The sequence below is a fragment of the Dermacentor albipictus genome, chromosome 6 (genome assembly GCF_038994185.2).
Source record: "Dermacentor albipictus isolate Rhodes 1998 colony chromosome 6, USDA_Dalb.pri_finalv2, whole genome shotgun sequence".
NCBI classification, from domain to species: Eukaryota; Metazoa; Arthropoda; class Arachnida; order Ixodida; family Ixodidae; genus Dermacentor; species Dermacentor albipictus.
The window spans coordinates 22437804-22454983 of NC_091826.1; the positions used below are offsets into that span (position 1 = coordinate 22437804).

The 17180-nt window shown below is 44.1% G+C and overlaps 1 protein-coding gene across 1 annotated transcript in view; it reads left to right on the forward strand.

Annotated features, from left to right (window-relative positions):
• The window catches only part of LOC139060862 (proton myo-inositol cotransporter-like), a 25082-nt gene continuing 7902 nt past the window's right edge, over positions 1 to 17180 (forward strand). Inside the window, exons 1-8 of the mRNA XM_070540110.1 lie at positions 1 to 700; positions 4742 to 4901; positions 7625 to 7836; positions 9784 to 9892; positions 10609 to 10772; positions 12753 to 12864; positions 15460 to 15695; positions 16220 to 16372. Of these exons, the coding sequence (XP_070396211.1) occupies positions 292 to 700; positions 4742 to 4901; positions 7625 to 7836; positions 9784 to 9892; positions 10609 to 10772; positions 12753 to 12864; positions 15460 to 15695; positions 16220 to 16372 (1555 nt within the window). The 5' untranslated portion in view covers positions 1 to 291. The remainder of the gene's footprint in view (positions 701 to 4741; positions 4902 to 7624; positions 7837 to 9783; positions 9893 to 10608; positions 10773 to 12752; positions 12865 to 15459; positions 15696 to 16219; positions 16373 to 17180) is intronic.

A 17180-nucleotide genomic window follows, 5' to 3' on the forward strand; every position in this document is an offset into this window, starting at 1 on the left:
TGACAGTGGCGCCACGCTACGCGAGCTTGCCAAACCTTCCAAAAGAGCACCCGCACACTCTAGCGGTCGCTTCTCGCAACACTCTCCCGACAGAAGCAGTCGATTTCATTCAACTAGCCTTGCGAGACGTGTGAACGGCTGTCAGGTGGTGGTGTAGGGCGGTGCAATCGCTTTCCCTAATTAACGTGATCCATTAACCCCGGGCGACACACATTCTAACCTGGCTACTGCGACCGCGGGACGCGATCGCAGCACGCACCGTCCAAGCTGGCGCGCGAGACGAAGTACGACATGAATGGCTTCCACAATGAAGAAGAAGCAGAGCGCCAAAGTATCGTAGCCGACGTTTCGTCGAAGCCTCCCAAAGTGCCCGTCACCCGCCTGCTGATATGCACCACGGTTCTCTCAGCCGTCGGGGGTTTCCTCTTCGGCTACGACACGGGCGTCGTGTCCGGTGCCATGATACAGCTTCGAAGCCACTTCCAGCTCAACTACCTGTGGCAGGAGCTCGTGGTTTCGGTCACCATCGCGGGCGCCTGGGCCTTCGCGATCGTCGCTGGCGTGGCGACGGACGCGTTCGGACGCAAGCCCGTCATAATCGTAGCCAGCTTCGTGTTCACCGTGGGAGCGGTTCTCATGGGAGTAGCCTTCAACAAGGGAATGCTCCTTGGCGGACGCCTCATCGTCGGCGCTGGCATAGGTGAGTTCTCGACAATCGGTTGCTTCGGCGCCGCGCGCGAGATCTCACGCCTTTTTGCGCGTGCCTCGCCAGCTGTGTCATCGGAAGTGCATGCGTTCCGTGCCTTCTGGCGCGGCGCAGTCCGGCGTATTAAGTGACTGTGACTCATAATCGCGTCCTGTGCGTGCTGTGCCAGATGTTTTGCACACTCGTGGTCGTTTGATTACGCACCGCCAAGACTCTCGGCTTGTCGAGCGATCGCGTGTGCGCGTACATGGCTAATCTAATTGAATAAGTTGTAGCTGCACACGAGAGCGCGCAGCTCTTCCCCGATTTCAAACTGTTTTAACCCACTTTTACCCACTTGGGTTTTCGAAACGTTGCACGCCGCAAGGCAACTTTTTAAGCGAATGTATCAACGTCGGCGTGAAACCCGCCCACCGTTGGGCGATCGCGGAAAACTACGCAGATCGCTTTCGGTGGCAGTGGAAAAACAGGTTACGGCGCGCGGAAAACAGTTGCACTGTAGCTGCGTGTTCGTCGAACGAGATATATCTCGGCATGTGTTGCTTGTCCGGGGTGCTTGTTTCCTGCGTGACAACTCTCGCGGCGCGCATTGCCACAGCTGCTGTTTGCTAGCGCGCATGGAATAACTTTACGACCGTGCACCGAACTCGCGCGCCCCGTGCCTGCAGCTGTGAGTTTCTGCATCTGGGTCGCTGACGATATGTGCCGCCTACCGATAACGCCGTTCTCGTCACGTCACTGATAACTCCTAGCTGCCGCGTGCGGCGATTACGATCTACCGGCGATAACTCCGCGGTCCCCATCGAGGCCTTCAAATGATAGCGACATGGTGTTTGAGCCCGTACCCATTGTTTCAACACTTCTTAGAATTCTTGGGGAAGACTGATGCTAGTGGAGATTGCGTTGAATGATTCTGCAATGGGAGAACTACAATAGTGCGCAGAAGCACCAATACCTGACTGAATGTGCAGGGCAGGTAGCATCCCCCCTGCTGGGTAATTTTCCGTCATTCATTGGAATGCCTCGCTCTTATAGGCATCCTACAAATTTGCTGTCTTGATATACCTAGTCAAGGCACTTCATTGTTTGACCAGTCTCGCTATATGCTTGCATCTTTTTGAAACAATGTGCGGTGCTTGTAGTATCGCACATATCACATGTCGCCAAGGAACACAACACCCACCTGGTGATGTGTAGTTTTGTTTTTTGGCCTAAAATCACCGAAATTTACACACACACGCACACCCACACACACACACACCTCAAGCCTCCCCCTCAAGCAAAGGGAGACTTTAAGCACTGGTTACTGTCATTGTTATGCTGAACCAAATAGCTGAAAGCAGTTGTTTATCATATAGAAGCTCGTCAGTTGATGGGACATTGAGTTCTGGGAGGCATTGCATGCAAGTATAATGTAATGTATACAAGCCTTTCTTTACCAAGCGTACTCTACACAGAGCTTACATATTTCACGTTCTTGAGAAAATGTACAGTATTCAATTTGATAGTCAAAAGTTCTTTGTTCAAATATTCATTTCTGTGAAGAACTTTCATTATTCAAGCACTCTTAAGAATAATGCTTTGAAACACTACTTGCATGCTTTTGTTATTTAATATACCGAGTCAATTCTGAGCCCATATTTACAAAGTTCTCAGACTAGAACCATTTGTGACAGAAGTTATTGGTCAATTCTGATGTTGGACAAGTTGGTGAAGGTAACTGGCCAATGGCAAACGGTGCTTACAAACGAGCATCTCTGTAATTTGGCCCCGAAATCAGAGCTTGCTATCTTAACGGACACTAAAGTGTAAGGTGGCATGATTTCAGACTGGATAACTATTCTTTCAAGAGTATATATGCTAAGCCCAAGGGCACAGGATCAAATCCTGGCTGCGGCAGCCGTACTTTGACGGGGTTGAAATGCAAGAAATGCCTGCGTACTTTGCATTGGGGGCTTGTTAATAACCTCAGGTGGTTGGAATTAATCTGGAGTCTCCCACTACCGTGTTTTAAATCACCGGAATTTAATTAAACATTTTGGGAGTGTATGTGCATTTATTTTACAGAAAAAGGGTGGGGGAAATGAAGGGTATTCTTTACCTTGTTGAATTTGATACCTAAAGTTTAATGTCACAGATTTAAGTCTTTTTGCTTATTTCGGCTGTTATAGCACAAAGTGAAATTTATGAACACTTGTCAGTTCGAATTTATGGTTTCTTTAGAGCACAATGTAGCCATTGCTTATAGGTAAAGCAATAAAAGAATCCTGCAGAGACATTTCAATGTGTCATTGATGCTCAACTTTTAGTTTCGCTCCTTTTTTTCCTTTACCACATCTCTGCTCATGGAAAGACAAAACCTTTTTGGTATTACAGAAGTGTAATGTACCTATATAGTCTTATTATTCTTTGCTTGGTGTCCCTATAGGCAGACATACTGCGATTACTGGAGAGAGATATCAAATTCATTTACTAATGGCTCTTTGTTAGAGCCATTGGCACTTGCCACATTGTCATGTGGGGATTGCACGAACCATATGGACCAATGCAGGAGGTGGCACTTGTACAGCCTGTTGTAAAAATATATGGGGCGCTCCGCTCCTTTGCCATATATGTAGTTCGGTTGTGTCGCGCTCCTGATGATTCATACAACTGGATGGGGAGTGCGAAAATTATTTTGATTTCCGAGAGCATTGTAACAACATTTGGCATACCAAAAGATACCCTCTTAAGTAAGCTACAATAACGTGACCTGTATACTTTTGACGAATACTGTACCTTTCGACTGCCTACTCTGCAGAGTGAAGATAACACTTTCTTTCGCTGCTGTAAGTAAGTGTAGAAAGCACGCAGCGCCATTCCTAACACTTTTGGGAATGTGCTCACACATTTGAAACAGTCCAGCAGGAAATTTTGGGAGCTCTTGCTGAAATCATTTAATACTTTCTATTTGATTACAGAGGCAGCAGCTGAACAAGTGGCCATGATTTTATAGCAATACCTTCCACTCGATTCTATGGCACTCCTATCACCCACCTTTAATGGCCAGCTAATCCCATTGATAATGCAATTGGAGCACTGCTTTGACTACTGGTGAAGCACGAAAAAGAATAGCATCTGAAAAGGCATCACTACAAAACCACAACCAAGCGTGAAGGACAGCTTCCTTTAATTTTATGGGTTGTACAATATTTGCATACTGTGATGTAAGAAGCCAAAACATGCGACTCGCCATCTGTCGTCTTTTTGTAAACCACATGCTGTCTCCTATGAAGTTTATTATGTAACTACTAGCCTGCTTACAGCAGTGTCTCTCGTTGCAGATGTGAAGCAACGCTGACCAGACTCTTTGAAAAGGCCTTTTCACACTTCCTGCACTCTGGTTTTTTTCGTTTCTATGTTTTCTTCAGGATGGATTGCACTCTTAAAGTCGCAGGCTCTGATTTAAATTGTCACACGATCACTGGAATGACTGACCAAGCAAATAGATTATTTACTAGATCAGTAACTGTGTTCACAACTCATACGTACTTCCAAAGCTTCTGAAGCACAGTAGTGCAAGTCAACTATACTTGCAAGGAGCAAGGTAAAACTGCAGAAATGGAAGAAAAAGAAATAATGGAAATAGTCGGAACACCTTAACTAATTTACTATAGCAGCTTTCCTACAACTAGTCTTTGTTTTGTTTCAGTGAAGGTGCGTATGTCGGTACATCGTGACTCGGAATGCGGTCAAGTCGGAGCAGACCGTTTTGACGTTCTGGCACTTGCTCTGGCCCGCATAGGTCATTTGCTATTCTGCTACATCAGGCCCTGCAATGTGTAGCAGCTTACTGGAAAATTGAGCAAGCTGTAGCAAGTACCTAAACATTGCAATGCAGATGGTTGCTAAACACTCAAAGAAGTTTCATTTAAACAGTTTCAACAGTCCGTGGATTATGCATAATTTTATTAATCTTGACTGGTTTAAATGAATATGTGTACCTGGCAGTTGGTTATGTACTGCTGATAACCAGCGTGCGTGGTCATCCCACAGGCCTGGCGTCCATGACTGTGCCAGTCTACATAGCTGAGGTGTCCCCAGCCGAACTTCGAGGATTGCTGGTCACGATCAACCAGGTTTTTATCACCGGGGGACAGTTCATAGCCAGCGTGACTGACGGCCTGTTCAGCGGTGACACTGAAAATGGCTGGCGGTGAGACACATTTCCTTGTTCTTTGCCAAGTGAGGCATCACATCCTGCACACCACACCTTTCGTTAACAATTCCTAATTGTAACATAGCGCATAATTGCATGCAACTAGAGAAGTGGAAGTCCTTTCAGAATCATTCTTTTCGCAGATACCTATGCAGAAACTGCGTCTTATTGTTAGGCATTGGTATGACTGCGTGCTGGTGAAGGGAGGCATTATCTAGTGGAAGTCAAGGAGAGGTCATCGCTGGCATCACATAGCAGATTGCATGGAACGCATGTGTATGACCAAGAAGGTTCCAAAATGAAATTTCAGGAGTGGGGATTACGTCCCAAAGGGTGGGCCGGACTGCTGCCATCTTACCATAGACATGAGAAAATCTAAGTGCAATGTGGATAATATAGGAAGTGCTCTTTTCTCGCTGCATGCAGGTTTAAGATTGCTAATTTTGCCTCTTGGATCCTGCTCAAGGTGCACCTTTGTGGTCTCTGGTTTTAGGTTGAGTCTTGAATGTGCTGGCAAATTTTATGGCAGATCATGATATCAATGCTTAATGAAAGATGATATTTTAGCGAGAAGCAGGCAGATATTATTTTCGGTTATCCTAGAGCTATCCTGCTCAAAATTCTGTGCACTTGAATTGTGGGCAGACTCCAGGTGACGCAGCTCTTTTTCAGCTGGCTTTGCCTCTGCTGGTGAGAAGTTGTGGGGCTGTCATGCCAGAAGTGTCTTTTTTCTTTTTAACCTCCTTGGTATTGTTACGCCGCAGTCGAGAGTGGCGTAGTTAGAAGACAATTTGGCGTGTAGAGCTGGAATTGCTCTTGACAGCCATCTTGTTTATGCATCGTTGTCACTCATGCAAATATTGTCAATACATCTTTGTATGTGACTTCTGCAGTGTAACAGTATCATACCAGAAGTGTCTTTTTTGTTTCTTTTTAACCTGCTTGAGTGTGACAAAGTTGTCTCCATCAAATTTGGAATTGAAACCAATTACAACCCGATTTATTAAGGCTTGTGTTGGGAATAGTTAGAATTGTGTTGACATTAAGCAGTGCGGCGTAACTATTTCTTGACAGTATGAGAGGGCAAAACAAGTGTACAGAGTACTTAGTTGTATTTTTTTTTTTTTTTACATCTTCTCCTCCTGTAATGATTGTGTAGCTGTAGCTGTACCCAAGCAAGGCCAGGCCAATGTTGGGGCTACAGTGTCCCATGTGGCCCAGTTTTGGGCCCACATTGGCCCTCTTTTCCATGCAGTTAAGTTTGATGTCGACCAAGATTGGAATTTTAGACCTCGGCTTAGACATTTCAGGCAAGAAATCTCCTCCTTACTTTTTCTTTGGAAGCCAGACTGCATTGGCTTTACGTAACTACCAGGAACATGAACGTAACTACCAGATGTAAGTATACTAGGAACATGAACAAGTCACAATTAAATAGAATGTGCATTCGCATTATTCACCTGTATGTATAATGGCACTATTAGGCCCTTAGTAGCAGCACATAGCAAAACGAGGACACAGAAAAGAAATAAACGGGACAAGCACTGCCCTGTTTATTTTTTTATTTCTTTCCCGTGTCCTTGTTTTGCCGCATGCTGCTACTGTGGATAAGTTCCAACTTGCCCGATTTGCCATCCTTGGGTTCTATTATGCTCTGTCATGTGCTCTTGGGACATAAGCATGTAAGGAATTCATGCGTAAGACATTTCCTGATACTTTTTTCCCGTATGTGCACTGTTTTAATTTCTACTCATGGCACATTATCTTCTCAAAAGGCTTAGACGAGTGCTGTTTCTGTATTGATCTTTTGCGTTGACCTGATTCCACTTACTGTGAAGGCAGCCTATTCTTTTCTTTGCTTATTGGAAACCAGAAACATGCATTACAACAAGGGCTAAAGATAAAATGAAAACAGCGAGGTAGATCGGAGGACACCTCCAGTTGGCTCCCCTGTTCTGGGGAAGTGTAAAGAGGGTGTGAAATATCTATCAGTTAATGGATGAATCAATCACTCAATCTTTCTTTCATATTTAAGAATGGAGGAGAGCGAGGAAAAAGCTGCAATGAGGCAGCTTGAGGTGAGGAACCCGCAAAACCCATGAATATACACATCAGCAAGGCAGGTCAGAAAACACACACTCAGAGAGAGAGAGAGGGGGGGGGGGGGAAACGAAGGAACAATATTCTACCTGTGTGTCATCTCAGGTCACAGGTTTGATTCCCAGCTGTGGTGGTCACGTTTGTATGGGGCAATATGAAACTACGCTCGACTACTTAGATATAGGTGCACGTTAAAGAACCTCGGGTGGTCAGAATTAACCTGAAGCCCTTTCCTACATTGTCTCTCTCACAAGCCCATTGTCGTTTTCGTATACTAAGCCCCGTGAATCAATTAATCATAACATAAAGTCTATGCTGGGTACTGATGGCCCTCTCATCTTGTTGTCGAAGGGACACCTGAAAAGCTGTGCTGATGGAATAAATAGAGAGCATGACGGGACCTTGTCGGGTTGGTACATGGTAAATGGAAGAGGACAAGCGCCTAATGAAATGGGCAACAGCCGATTTGTCGAAGAGAACTTGAAGTGAAGTGGGCCCTCAGTGCCCTTTGCAATGTTGTTATGCATGCTTCTAATTTAGGGTAAGGAAAAAAGAGAGAGTTTCTTTTATCAGTCGCATTGATGATACCATGCCACCTTCCCTTTCTGCACTGCTTGCAGCTACATGCTGGGCCTGGCAGGCGTGCCTTCGCTGATCCAGTTTGTGGGCTTCCTCAGCATGCCCGAGTCGCCCCGGTGGCTTGCTAGTAAGGGCGCTTACCAGGAAGCTATCGAGGTGCTGCGACGCTTCCGCGGCCCCACCGTCAACATCGAGCCTGAGTTCGAGGCCCTCAAGGCCAACTGCATTGACGCTGATCACGATGAGGAACACTGTGAGTTTTCGTCAGAACTCTGTTGTCTTCTGCGTCAAAGGTTCCTGCACCGTAGTCTGTGAGTTCATGTCCATACAACATGCACTGCTGCTGTGCCTATTTATTTTTTCTGACCAGTTGAATGCTACTAATCAGCCAGCCATCTTGCCTATAGGATTTCGATGAAATACTGGTAGTAAGCTTTCCACACTATTAAATTGCCCAAGACTAGATGGCCGACACTGCTCACACATGGCACCATTGAGTCTAGAGTAGGCTTGCAAACAGCAGGGATGTAGCTAAGAAGAGGTGGCGGCAAGGATAGCCGCTTTATTTGCACTTTTAGGGCGATGTCTGCACTCTTGTGTACATCAAACTAGATGTGCAGGGAAGCACACATTCAGAATTTTGCACATCTTCTGTGCAGTAGCATTTGTGGTGTTGAAATTTTGAATTGCCTAACTTGATTGATTGAGTGATAGGTTTAGGGATGCGTATGGGTCAGCTGATACCTCATTCATTCATTCATTGTAACTCCTGTGGAACTATTGGAGCTGTTGATTGATTGCAAAACTGCAAATGTGTACTTCAAATGTCCACATTTCTTGTGGCAGGAGCATCAGGTTTCCTTGGCACATTTTGAATGATGATGGTGTTCCCTAAGGCCAAAATATTTGGAAAATCGTATCCGCCATGTTGCAGGAAGTTAGATGGCGTGCTCTGTTCGAGACATCATGTCGACACAGTTTAGCACTATCTTAGTTTTGATGTTGGCTAGGAAGTGATTTAATTGTGTATTATGGCATCTGAAAAATAGAGAGGAAGAAATGATGCTTAATTGTGAGTAATGTAATTTTGTTCTATTTCTCCATGAAACTGTCACAGTATTGTTTGATTCTGGATGAGAACAACAGTCTGCTTTCTTTATCTCGATGAGGGCAGAAACATTGTGTAGCTTTTCTGCGTGCTTCTTTAACCCTTTCAGTGTCAAGCTTTTTTTCGTATGTGGCGTACTCCCAGTGCCGTTTTTTTTTTCTTGGATATTAAAGAGTGAACGCAATGGTTTATTGTTGGTTGTGCAGAAATTGAAGATTGATACAGATGATTGCAAATATTCTCTTGGTGTGGTCTTCACAATCCTATCTGACAAAAGGAATGTCAAAAAGAAATTCAGTGGGACGGAAACACAAAAACATACTGGTGCGTCAGTAGCACTGAAAGGGTTAACCTTTTATTGACGACACATATAAACATCAAGAAAAAATGCAAATTTTCTATCCAAATTTTCTATTTAAATGTAGAGAACACAGAAATTAAGCATTATCAACAAAAAGAAAACATGTAACTTTTTCAGTAATAAGGGCCATACACCAGGCACAAAACTTGAATTAAGCTTCTCCTCAAGCTACCCGTGGCTTCACTTGGAATTTGTACAGACAGCGGCTTGTCATATATGAACCATAGGTGTACATTTAATTTGCTTTATATGATGTGTGGGATACTACTGCAGCCGGAGATCTTGCATCAGTCTGTCTCCTCTCACCGTGCTTTCGAAACAAAGCAAGTTGCTCACGAAACTTTCTTCCTCGTCCTGTGTTCCTGCTCTAAACCAGCAAATGATGCTTGCTGCCTGTGATTCAGTGTTGGCTGAAGACATTAAGCCAGAAACCTTGTGCTCAATACCAGGCTCAGCAAGAAATTTTTATTTTTTTTTCTGGTGTACTGCCTCTAGGCAACACTCTTCAATAAAGGGTTAAGCATGGTCTTGTTAGGCGAGCGTTTAAAATCTTCAAGTAGATTTCATATTAGTATTCTACAAAGAAAGTTTTTTTTTTTACAGTTCTCTGCTTAGCATGTGTGTGTTTCATTTTGAACTATGTAACTTCTTATCAATCCATTGATCGATCAATCATTAAATTGCTGTGCTTTGTTGGTAGTGACGTTGCCGTGCCTTGTTCTGTTGTGCAGCCGGGCCCGTGCTGCTTCAGGTGTTGCGCAATGGCCCGCTGCGCCTGGCGCTAATCGTGGGATGTGCTCTGATGATGTTTCAGCAGATTGCAGGCATTAATACTGTCATGTAAGTGGCACCATTTTTCTACGCCCTGCCGTGTTGTTTGCCTGACACTTGACGGTGCACTGCGCAGCTTTGAAATTGCTTCGCACTTTGTTTTTTTCACCAGCAGTTTCAGGATGTATATTTATTCACTTTGATGATGAGCTTCTGCATGTAAAGTGGCATGCATTTTGGGACCACTGCCGTTTGTGGAAGATCTTGATCGAACTGACAGACAAAGGCATTTCCTTGCTTTTTTGGATGTGTTCTTAAGATGTTATTGCAGTGTCTTGTGTACTTAAGTCATTTTCCAGTCTTCATGCTGATTTTTGTCATGATAAGTCACCTGCTAGCCCTCATGTGCATTTTTTTTTTTTTCTGAAGTTCATGTCCCATATTCTCCCATATTTCCTATGTAAGCCTTGTGTTTGAAATACTAATTAATATATATTTCATTAGTATTTGGTACTCACTGATATGACATAGTGTTTCTTTGTGAATTCATTAGGTTTGCTTTCTATATATATTCAGTAAGCCCATCTTGTATCTGTTCGGTTTTGTTTTGTTTTCTATGTTTTTAATACAAAGTGTTAATTAGTTGCCAAGTGAAATTACTAAACAGTGATTGTGTAAACAGTTCATGTAAATAGAAAAATAAATTACGTTGCCTAGTTACCAGCTTAAGGCCACAGGTGGGGCAGTTAGTGTGGAACTGCGTTAAGCCTTCTTTTGGCCTGCAGGTATTATGGCGCTACAATCATACAAATGTCAGGAGTGCACGACGCGTCCAAGGCGATCTGGCTGGCTGCGGCAGCGTCCTTTGTCAACTTTGCCTGCTCCTTCATTGGCATGGCCCTGGTCGAGAGGATTGGCCGTCGGCTCCTCACCCTTCTCAGCCTTGCAGGTGAGAGGCCTCGTGGGCTTTCTGTCCAGGTGACTTATACCTGTCTCTGATGGCATGTAACCATTTCGAGAGCTGGTGACAAGCAAGGGTGACAAGTGGCAGGTTTTGCCATTGCGTAGCGTGATCTGTTGCTGTCCCTTGTTACGTCGCCGGTTTTTGGCCAGCCAAAAAATTTCGCTTGCCACTCGGAAGTCCACGTGGGGACCTCTGGGGACAGTGTGATTGTGCAACAACATGGAAGCAACCAGTCCGCCTGCTTCGATCTGAATTTGCTCTTGCAGCATACTCTCTTCCATGACCGAAAAAAAAAAAGACAAAATCAGACATTGCTTCGTCTCATTTCACACTGAGGACAATGTATTGGCAATGTCTTGTTGTTATTGAGATCGGTTGTTTGTTTGGACACTGTTAGGCCTGAGATGCCACAGAGCTGCAAAAGTGTTTTAAGTTCTGCTCACTGGATGGTGCCATGGCATTTCACTTTGGTGGCTTGGAATGGATTTCCACTGGCGACGACAGCTTGTTAAAACTAGATCTAATACACCAGGGTTAAACCATTGACCTCGTGGTACAGTTGAAATTTATTTAGAGACAACAATGTAAATTTGTCACTGCTCTTTTTCATGGTGTCGTGTCCACGTGGTTCTTCCACGCTGTGACGCGACAAAGCATGTCTATCACGTCGCTTTAAAGATGTGATAAACGAAAGCACTTCTAGCGTAACAAGGGCAGGCGAAACTCTGCTGGCACAGACTGCAGTAACACTGTATGACAAAACAAGCGTCACTGTGTTGGTATGTTTCCACATCGTAACACAAAAAAGTAATTGAGAATTTAAAAAGAACGAATGATTGATGTTTGCTGCAAGCTTGAACGCGAACTTCATCGTGTCAATGTTTGCAATTTGTGGCAAGGAAATGACTGTTTAGGGGACGAGTAATTGAAGATTTCATGTCGCTGTCCTAAAATTCATGTGTTAGTGCTTTGGTGCATTTCCAAGTTATAACCTGTAGCCTGGGATTGACGACAGCGCAGTGGCTGTTTAGAAGATGAACTATTGAAATGTTGAGTACTGTACTGAGAAAGCCATGAACAAATCTTTACGGTTTCATAATTACAAAAAAGAAATTTAGAAAGATTTAGCAAAGAAAACATTTACTGCAACCTTGCAGACACTGTCATTGATTAGAAGTTGAATCAAGGACGATTAAAATGGGAGGATGTCAGATTGTGTTGTAAACCAGTTGTGGATTGGATGCTAATCCTGATCACTTATAACTAGGATAATCTCAATAAGAATGTTATAGATAAACTTATCATTTCCACACCCGCCGTGGTTGCTCAGTGGCTATGGTGTTGGGCTGCTGAGCACGAGGTCGCGGGATCGAATCCCGGCCATGGCGGCCGCATTTTGATGGGGGCGAAATGCGAAAACACCCATGTGCTTAGATTTAGGTGCACGTTAAAGAACCCCAGGTGGTCGAAATTTCCGGAGTCCTCCACTACGGCGTGCCTCATAATCAGAAAGTGGTTTTGGCACGTAAAACCCCATAATTTTTTTTTTAATCATTTCCACGTGTTTTCTTTTATTCGCGAAGTGCTGCTTTGGAAGCTGTGTGCTTTGATTAAGCTACACACTTTGATTTAAATGTTTCCATTACTGCTCAGGTAGTGTCGATGGTGGTCTTAAGCTCTTTAAGGCTACCTTATTTTTTTGGAACCTTCACCTTCTTGTTTCGGTGAAAAAAACGAAATTTTGATTGATTGATTGATTGATTGATTGATTGATTGAGTGAGTGAGTGAGTGAGTGAGTGAGTGAGTGAGTGAGTGAGTGAGTGAGTGAGTGAGTGAGTGAGTGAGTGAGTGAGTGGGTGGGTGGGTGGGTGGATGTTGTGAGCTTTATAAATACATTTTCTTACACATGTAATCACATTTCAGATTAGATAACTTCCACTTTTTTTCCTTGTTTCATTTCGCAGGTGTGATTGCAAGCCTTGCAGTGCTTGCAGCAGGCTTTCAGCTTGCTGACATGGAGTCACCTTCTGTGGGACCCAGCCTAGTCCCATCATCCGGGATTTGTGGCAATTTCAGGTAACCAGCATTGTCATTCAGCCATATGGCGTTCTTTGCTGACAGTTGCACTAATTTGTCGGCAATTGTTTATCTTGACAGGGTCCGCATTCTCCCCTGGATCACTTTCATCATTACCACTTTCAGTGCACGTTGGGGGAGAGTGGCTAAAAGTAATTGAGAGAATACGCATCACTTCAGCGAGGGGTCATAATAGAATATCACTTTCTGAGGTATGTTTGCAAATGCAAACACATCCCAAAAGGTCAGAGTAAATGGGTGAACTGAGAATGCAGACCTTGGTTATCAGATTAATTTTAATTTCTTCCTTCCTTTAATGGGGTCGTGGCACTATAGTCTGGTACTGAAACTCGAGTGTCTAGTTACCATGCCCGTATAATTGAGCTTATAAAAAATATTGGTCAACGACACAGACTGGAAAGCCGGTGAACATATTTATCCATTTACTGTTTTCAAAAATATCTTTGAGCTTTTGCTCAGCAAGCGATGTGAAATATTGGCAACCATGCAATGACCGGTACGTCACTTCCCATTTATTGTGCGATATTCTGCTATCTTGACTGAAGCTCGCCAAGAATTAAATATTACCTGAGGGCACTGTGCGAACGGCATTCACTGTACCTTGATGGGTGTTATTCTTGGTGGCCGCAGTGAATATTTCTCGTTCATTTCTCGTTGCGCGCGAATACATTTAATAGCTATATTTATAAGTTTACCTAATCGACGAGATGTCAGTGAAAACATTGTGGATAACGTTGACAAATAACCGATAGTAGAATTTATAACAACTAGGATTCATGAAGACTTTTTTGACTAGAAAGAAAGCCCGTGAAATAAATAAATAAATAATAATAATAACAACAATAATAATAAAAAATGCTGTGCCTGTTACAACTCTTCTGCACACCAAAGATTGCATCAATCTTTATGCAAACCTCGTCAAATAGGCGCACTTGAAAAGGGTGGCCGTGATGTTTTTTCTTTCTCGCCACCTCAGCAGTTTCTGGCACGCACCTTAGTTCCCTGTCAAATGTGAAGTGGCACCTGCCGTGGTTGCTTAGTTCCTATGGTGTTGGGCTGCTAAACACGAGGTCGTGGGTTGGAATCCTGGCCACGGGAGCCGCATTTCAATGGGGGCAAATTGCGAAAATACCTGTGTTTTTAGATTTAAGTGCACGTCAAAGAACCCCAAGTGGTCCAAATTATTCCGGAGCCACCTCTACGGCATGCCTTATAATCAAAATTGTGGTTCTGGCACATAAAACCTTATATTATAATGTGAAGCAGCGAGATCTTCTAACAGTTTGCAAAGCGTACCGTTACTAGACTGTGGCCCAGATTTCCGCATTCGTAATGTACGCATTGTACGCATTGTACTGATTACAGTGTTTACATTTGAGATTACTTATTTTACTAGTGCGGAGACATGTTGTCACATGGACTTCAAAAGAAAAAGAAAAAATTGCAGCCACTCTCTCTCTCTCTCTCTCTCTTTGAAGAAAGGACTACACAAGACTTGGGTTGCTATGTGCACTTTTATGAGTCATTTCTCGGTGTATTCCACAACCTTTGCATTGGCACGTTATTGATTGAGTAAAGTAATAAATGTTAGCTCAGTAAAATTAAATATTAGTTGCTTGTTCGCAATGAAAAAAAAAAAAGCTTGACCAGCATTAAAACAAGCCTGTCTGCATAGAGTGGCTGCTGTTCACGGAAAGCCCTTGGTTATTTTTTCTTGGCCACATTTAGTTGGCACTTCCGGTACATAATTTAATGTTCGCTTCTGAGAAACCTGCATGGGCTTCCTCTGTAGCTTCACACTACAGTCATGGAGACGACAGTTTTTCCCTGTCATAAGTTTTGCTTGCCTTACAGGCACACAAAACTGATCTGCAGTAACCTAATAGTATTCTGCAAAGTCAAATGAGGAACACGTTTTGTTCATATGCCTGCATTTCTCTCATATTGACGTCTACCAAGCTGCTCCAAAATGCATATTTACTGCTCCAAAATATGCAATTGATGCTCCAAACCTGCTCCAAAGTGTCATATCTGCTGCTCCCAGAGCTGCTCCAAAACATCATTGGCTGCTTCGCGAAGTGCAATGCAAGTGCTAGATGCTCTCAATTCAGTACTTGCAACTCTTGAGTAAGCATCATGGCTCACCCGCATCATCATATTCGCACTGAAGTCAGAACGGGTGGGGTTTACCTTAAAAATATACTGCCACGCACTGCAACATACTGCTGACGCCTACCGGATCCTTGGTCTTCACTGGTACCTTCAACGTGCATCACCAGCTATGAACGTATCGACGGAGCACTTGCTTTGACTTGACTGATTTCCAAGCACTTTGCTGCTGCACAGACAGTGTTCCCTCTATCCCATTTTCCTCTTTCTGTTCCCTTTTTTCCTTCCCCCAGTGTAGGGTAGCAAACCGGACGCTCGTCTGGTTGACCTCCCTGCCTTTCCTCTCTTTGCTATCTCTCTCTCTCTCTCTCTATCCATCCCTGCAGTATGCAGTGGCGAGCTATAGCATGCCAGAAAGTGCATTGTTATTGGCTGACACTGCTTTACCGTTAAATTTGTGCTCAGCACCTGCTCATCATGCACGGGGTCCTCGGACTGCGGCTACTGTTACATTCCCGGCGCTCCGACAAGCAACTCCACCTGCCTGCCGGTGAACGCCAACAACATGGATGTCTCGCTGGTCGGCAGCTGTCAACAGGCGACGGGGACCCCCTTCGTTTGGGCCTACAACTGGTGCCCAAGCCGTTACGCCTGGATGACCATCATGGGATTGCTTCTCTACTTGTTCTTCTTCGCTCCGGGTAATCACCCACGAATTCAACCGTTGATGTTGTGGGGCCAGCTTTATCAGCCTTTCGCTGCAAACAGCAGTTATCAGCTAGGGAATAGGCTGAACCTGTCTGTTCACATGAGTGTCAGAACGTTTCTTGTACAACATAAAAAAAAAATTGCAGTGGTGTGGGGAAATGAACCACTGCTCATGTGTCTTCAAACCGAGTGCTCTGACCACCATACTAAGCTTGCCTTGTAGTGCGATCAACTGTTATAAGCTGGGAAATAAGCTGAATCTGTCTGTCCCCAGCTGAGCAAATTCTGCGGGCTGCACAGAACTGCAGAAAAAAAAGAAGGTTGCAAGAAAACACTTCATAACTGGCGTTTGCAGTGATCTAATTAAGAATTGGAGAGTCACTGGAGCGTGCCAGTTTTTTTTCCCACAAGCACTCCAGAATCAGTGATCGGTGCAATGTTAATGTTGGTAGCTAGGAGGATACCACGTGGCCTGACTTGAACCTGCTGCTTATTGCCTCATGTGTGCTCACTGCAGGTCTGGGAGCCATGCCATGGACCATCAACTCTGAGATATACCCACTTTGGGCGCGGTCGACCTGTTTCTCGGTGGCTACTTCCTTCAACTGGGCCTTCAATCTCCTGGTTTCGATGACATTCCTCACCCTGACAGAGGCAATCACAAAATACGGTTGGTGGCACTTATCACAATCAGTTTCGCTGACAAACGAAAAAAATGGAGTAGGGGATAAAGTGAGTTCTACTGAATTAGTCAAATGTGAGTGCTGAAGACTGGACAGTAGGTATGATGAACTCTGTTTTTCTACCACTACTCAATCAGGTGAGGCTGCAAATGACAAATGAATTGTGTTCATTAAGGCGACACCTGTGACCATTTCTGGAATAAGAATTGGTGTCGTGTTTCCTTCAGAACCTGGTTTTGCGATTCCAGTAAGTCATGGTTTAGGCAGTGATTGACTGGACAGCCATTTGGGACCTCATTTTCTAGAGCTGTTGTGTTTGCTTTTCAAACATGTTACAAATGTTCGTTTGCGTAAAGCTTGCCAAACATGCCTCTTTTTCTTGCAGGCGTCATCTGAGTCTATTTTATGTTAGCCTGAACATTGTGAAAATAATTCTTACTTATACTGAGAAGCGTGAAGGTATCTGAGGGGCTCGCTTCGATTTTTTGTTATTGTGCAATAAAGGCCTTGTAGTACTTTTGACATACTGAATCTTGCGAGAGTAAGAAATCCATGCGTTTATGACTCCTCACACTAATGTTCTGGCTTGTTTATTTTTCGCAAATGTGTCGTTGTGCAGCGGACGCAGTTTAACACTGCATTTAAGTGCGTTTCTCGCCCATATCATCCAAGAATAAATTCGATGTAGACTTTGTCCGGGGCAGTGCCACACGGGAAAGAAAAGTAATTTTCACTGCAGCAGACCGGTAGTGCCACCTGTCACAGCAACGCACAATGTGCGCCGTGTTTCATCGT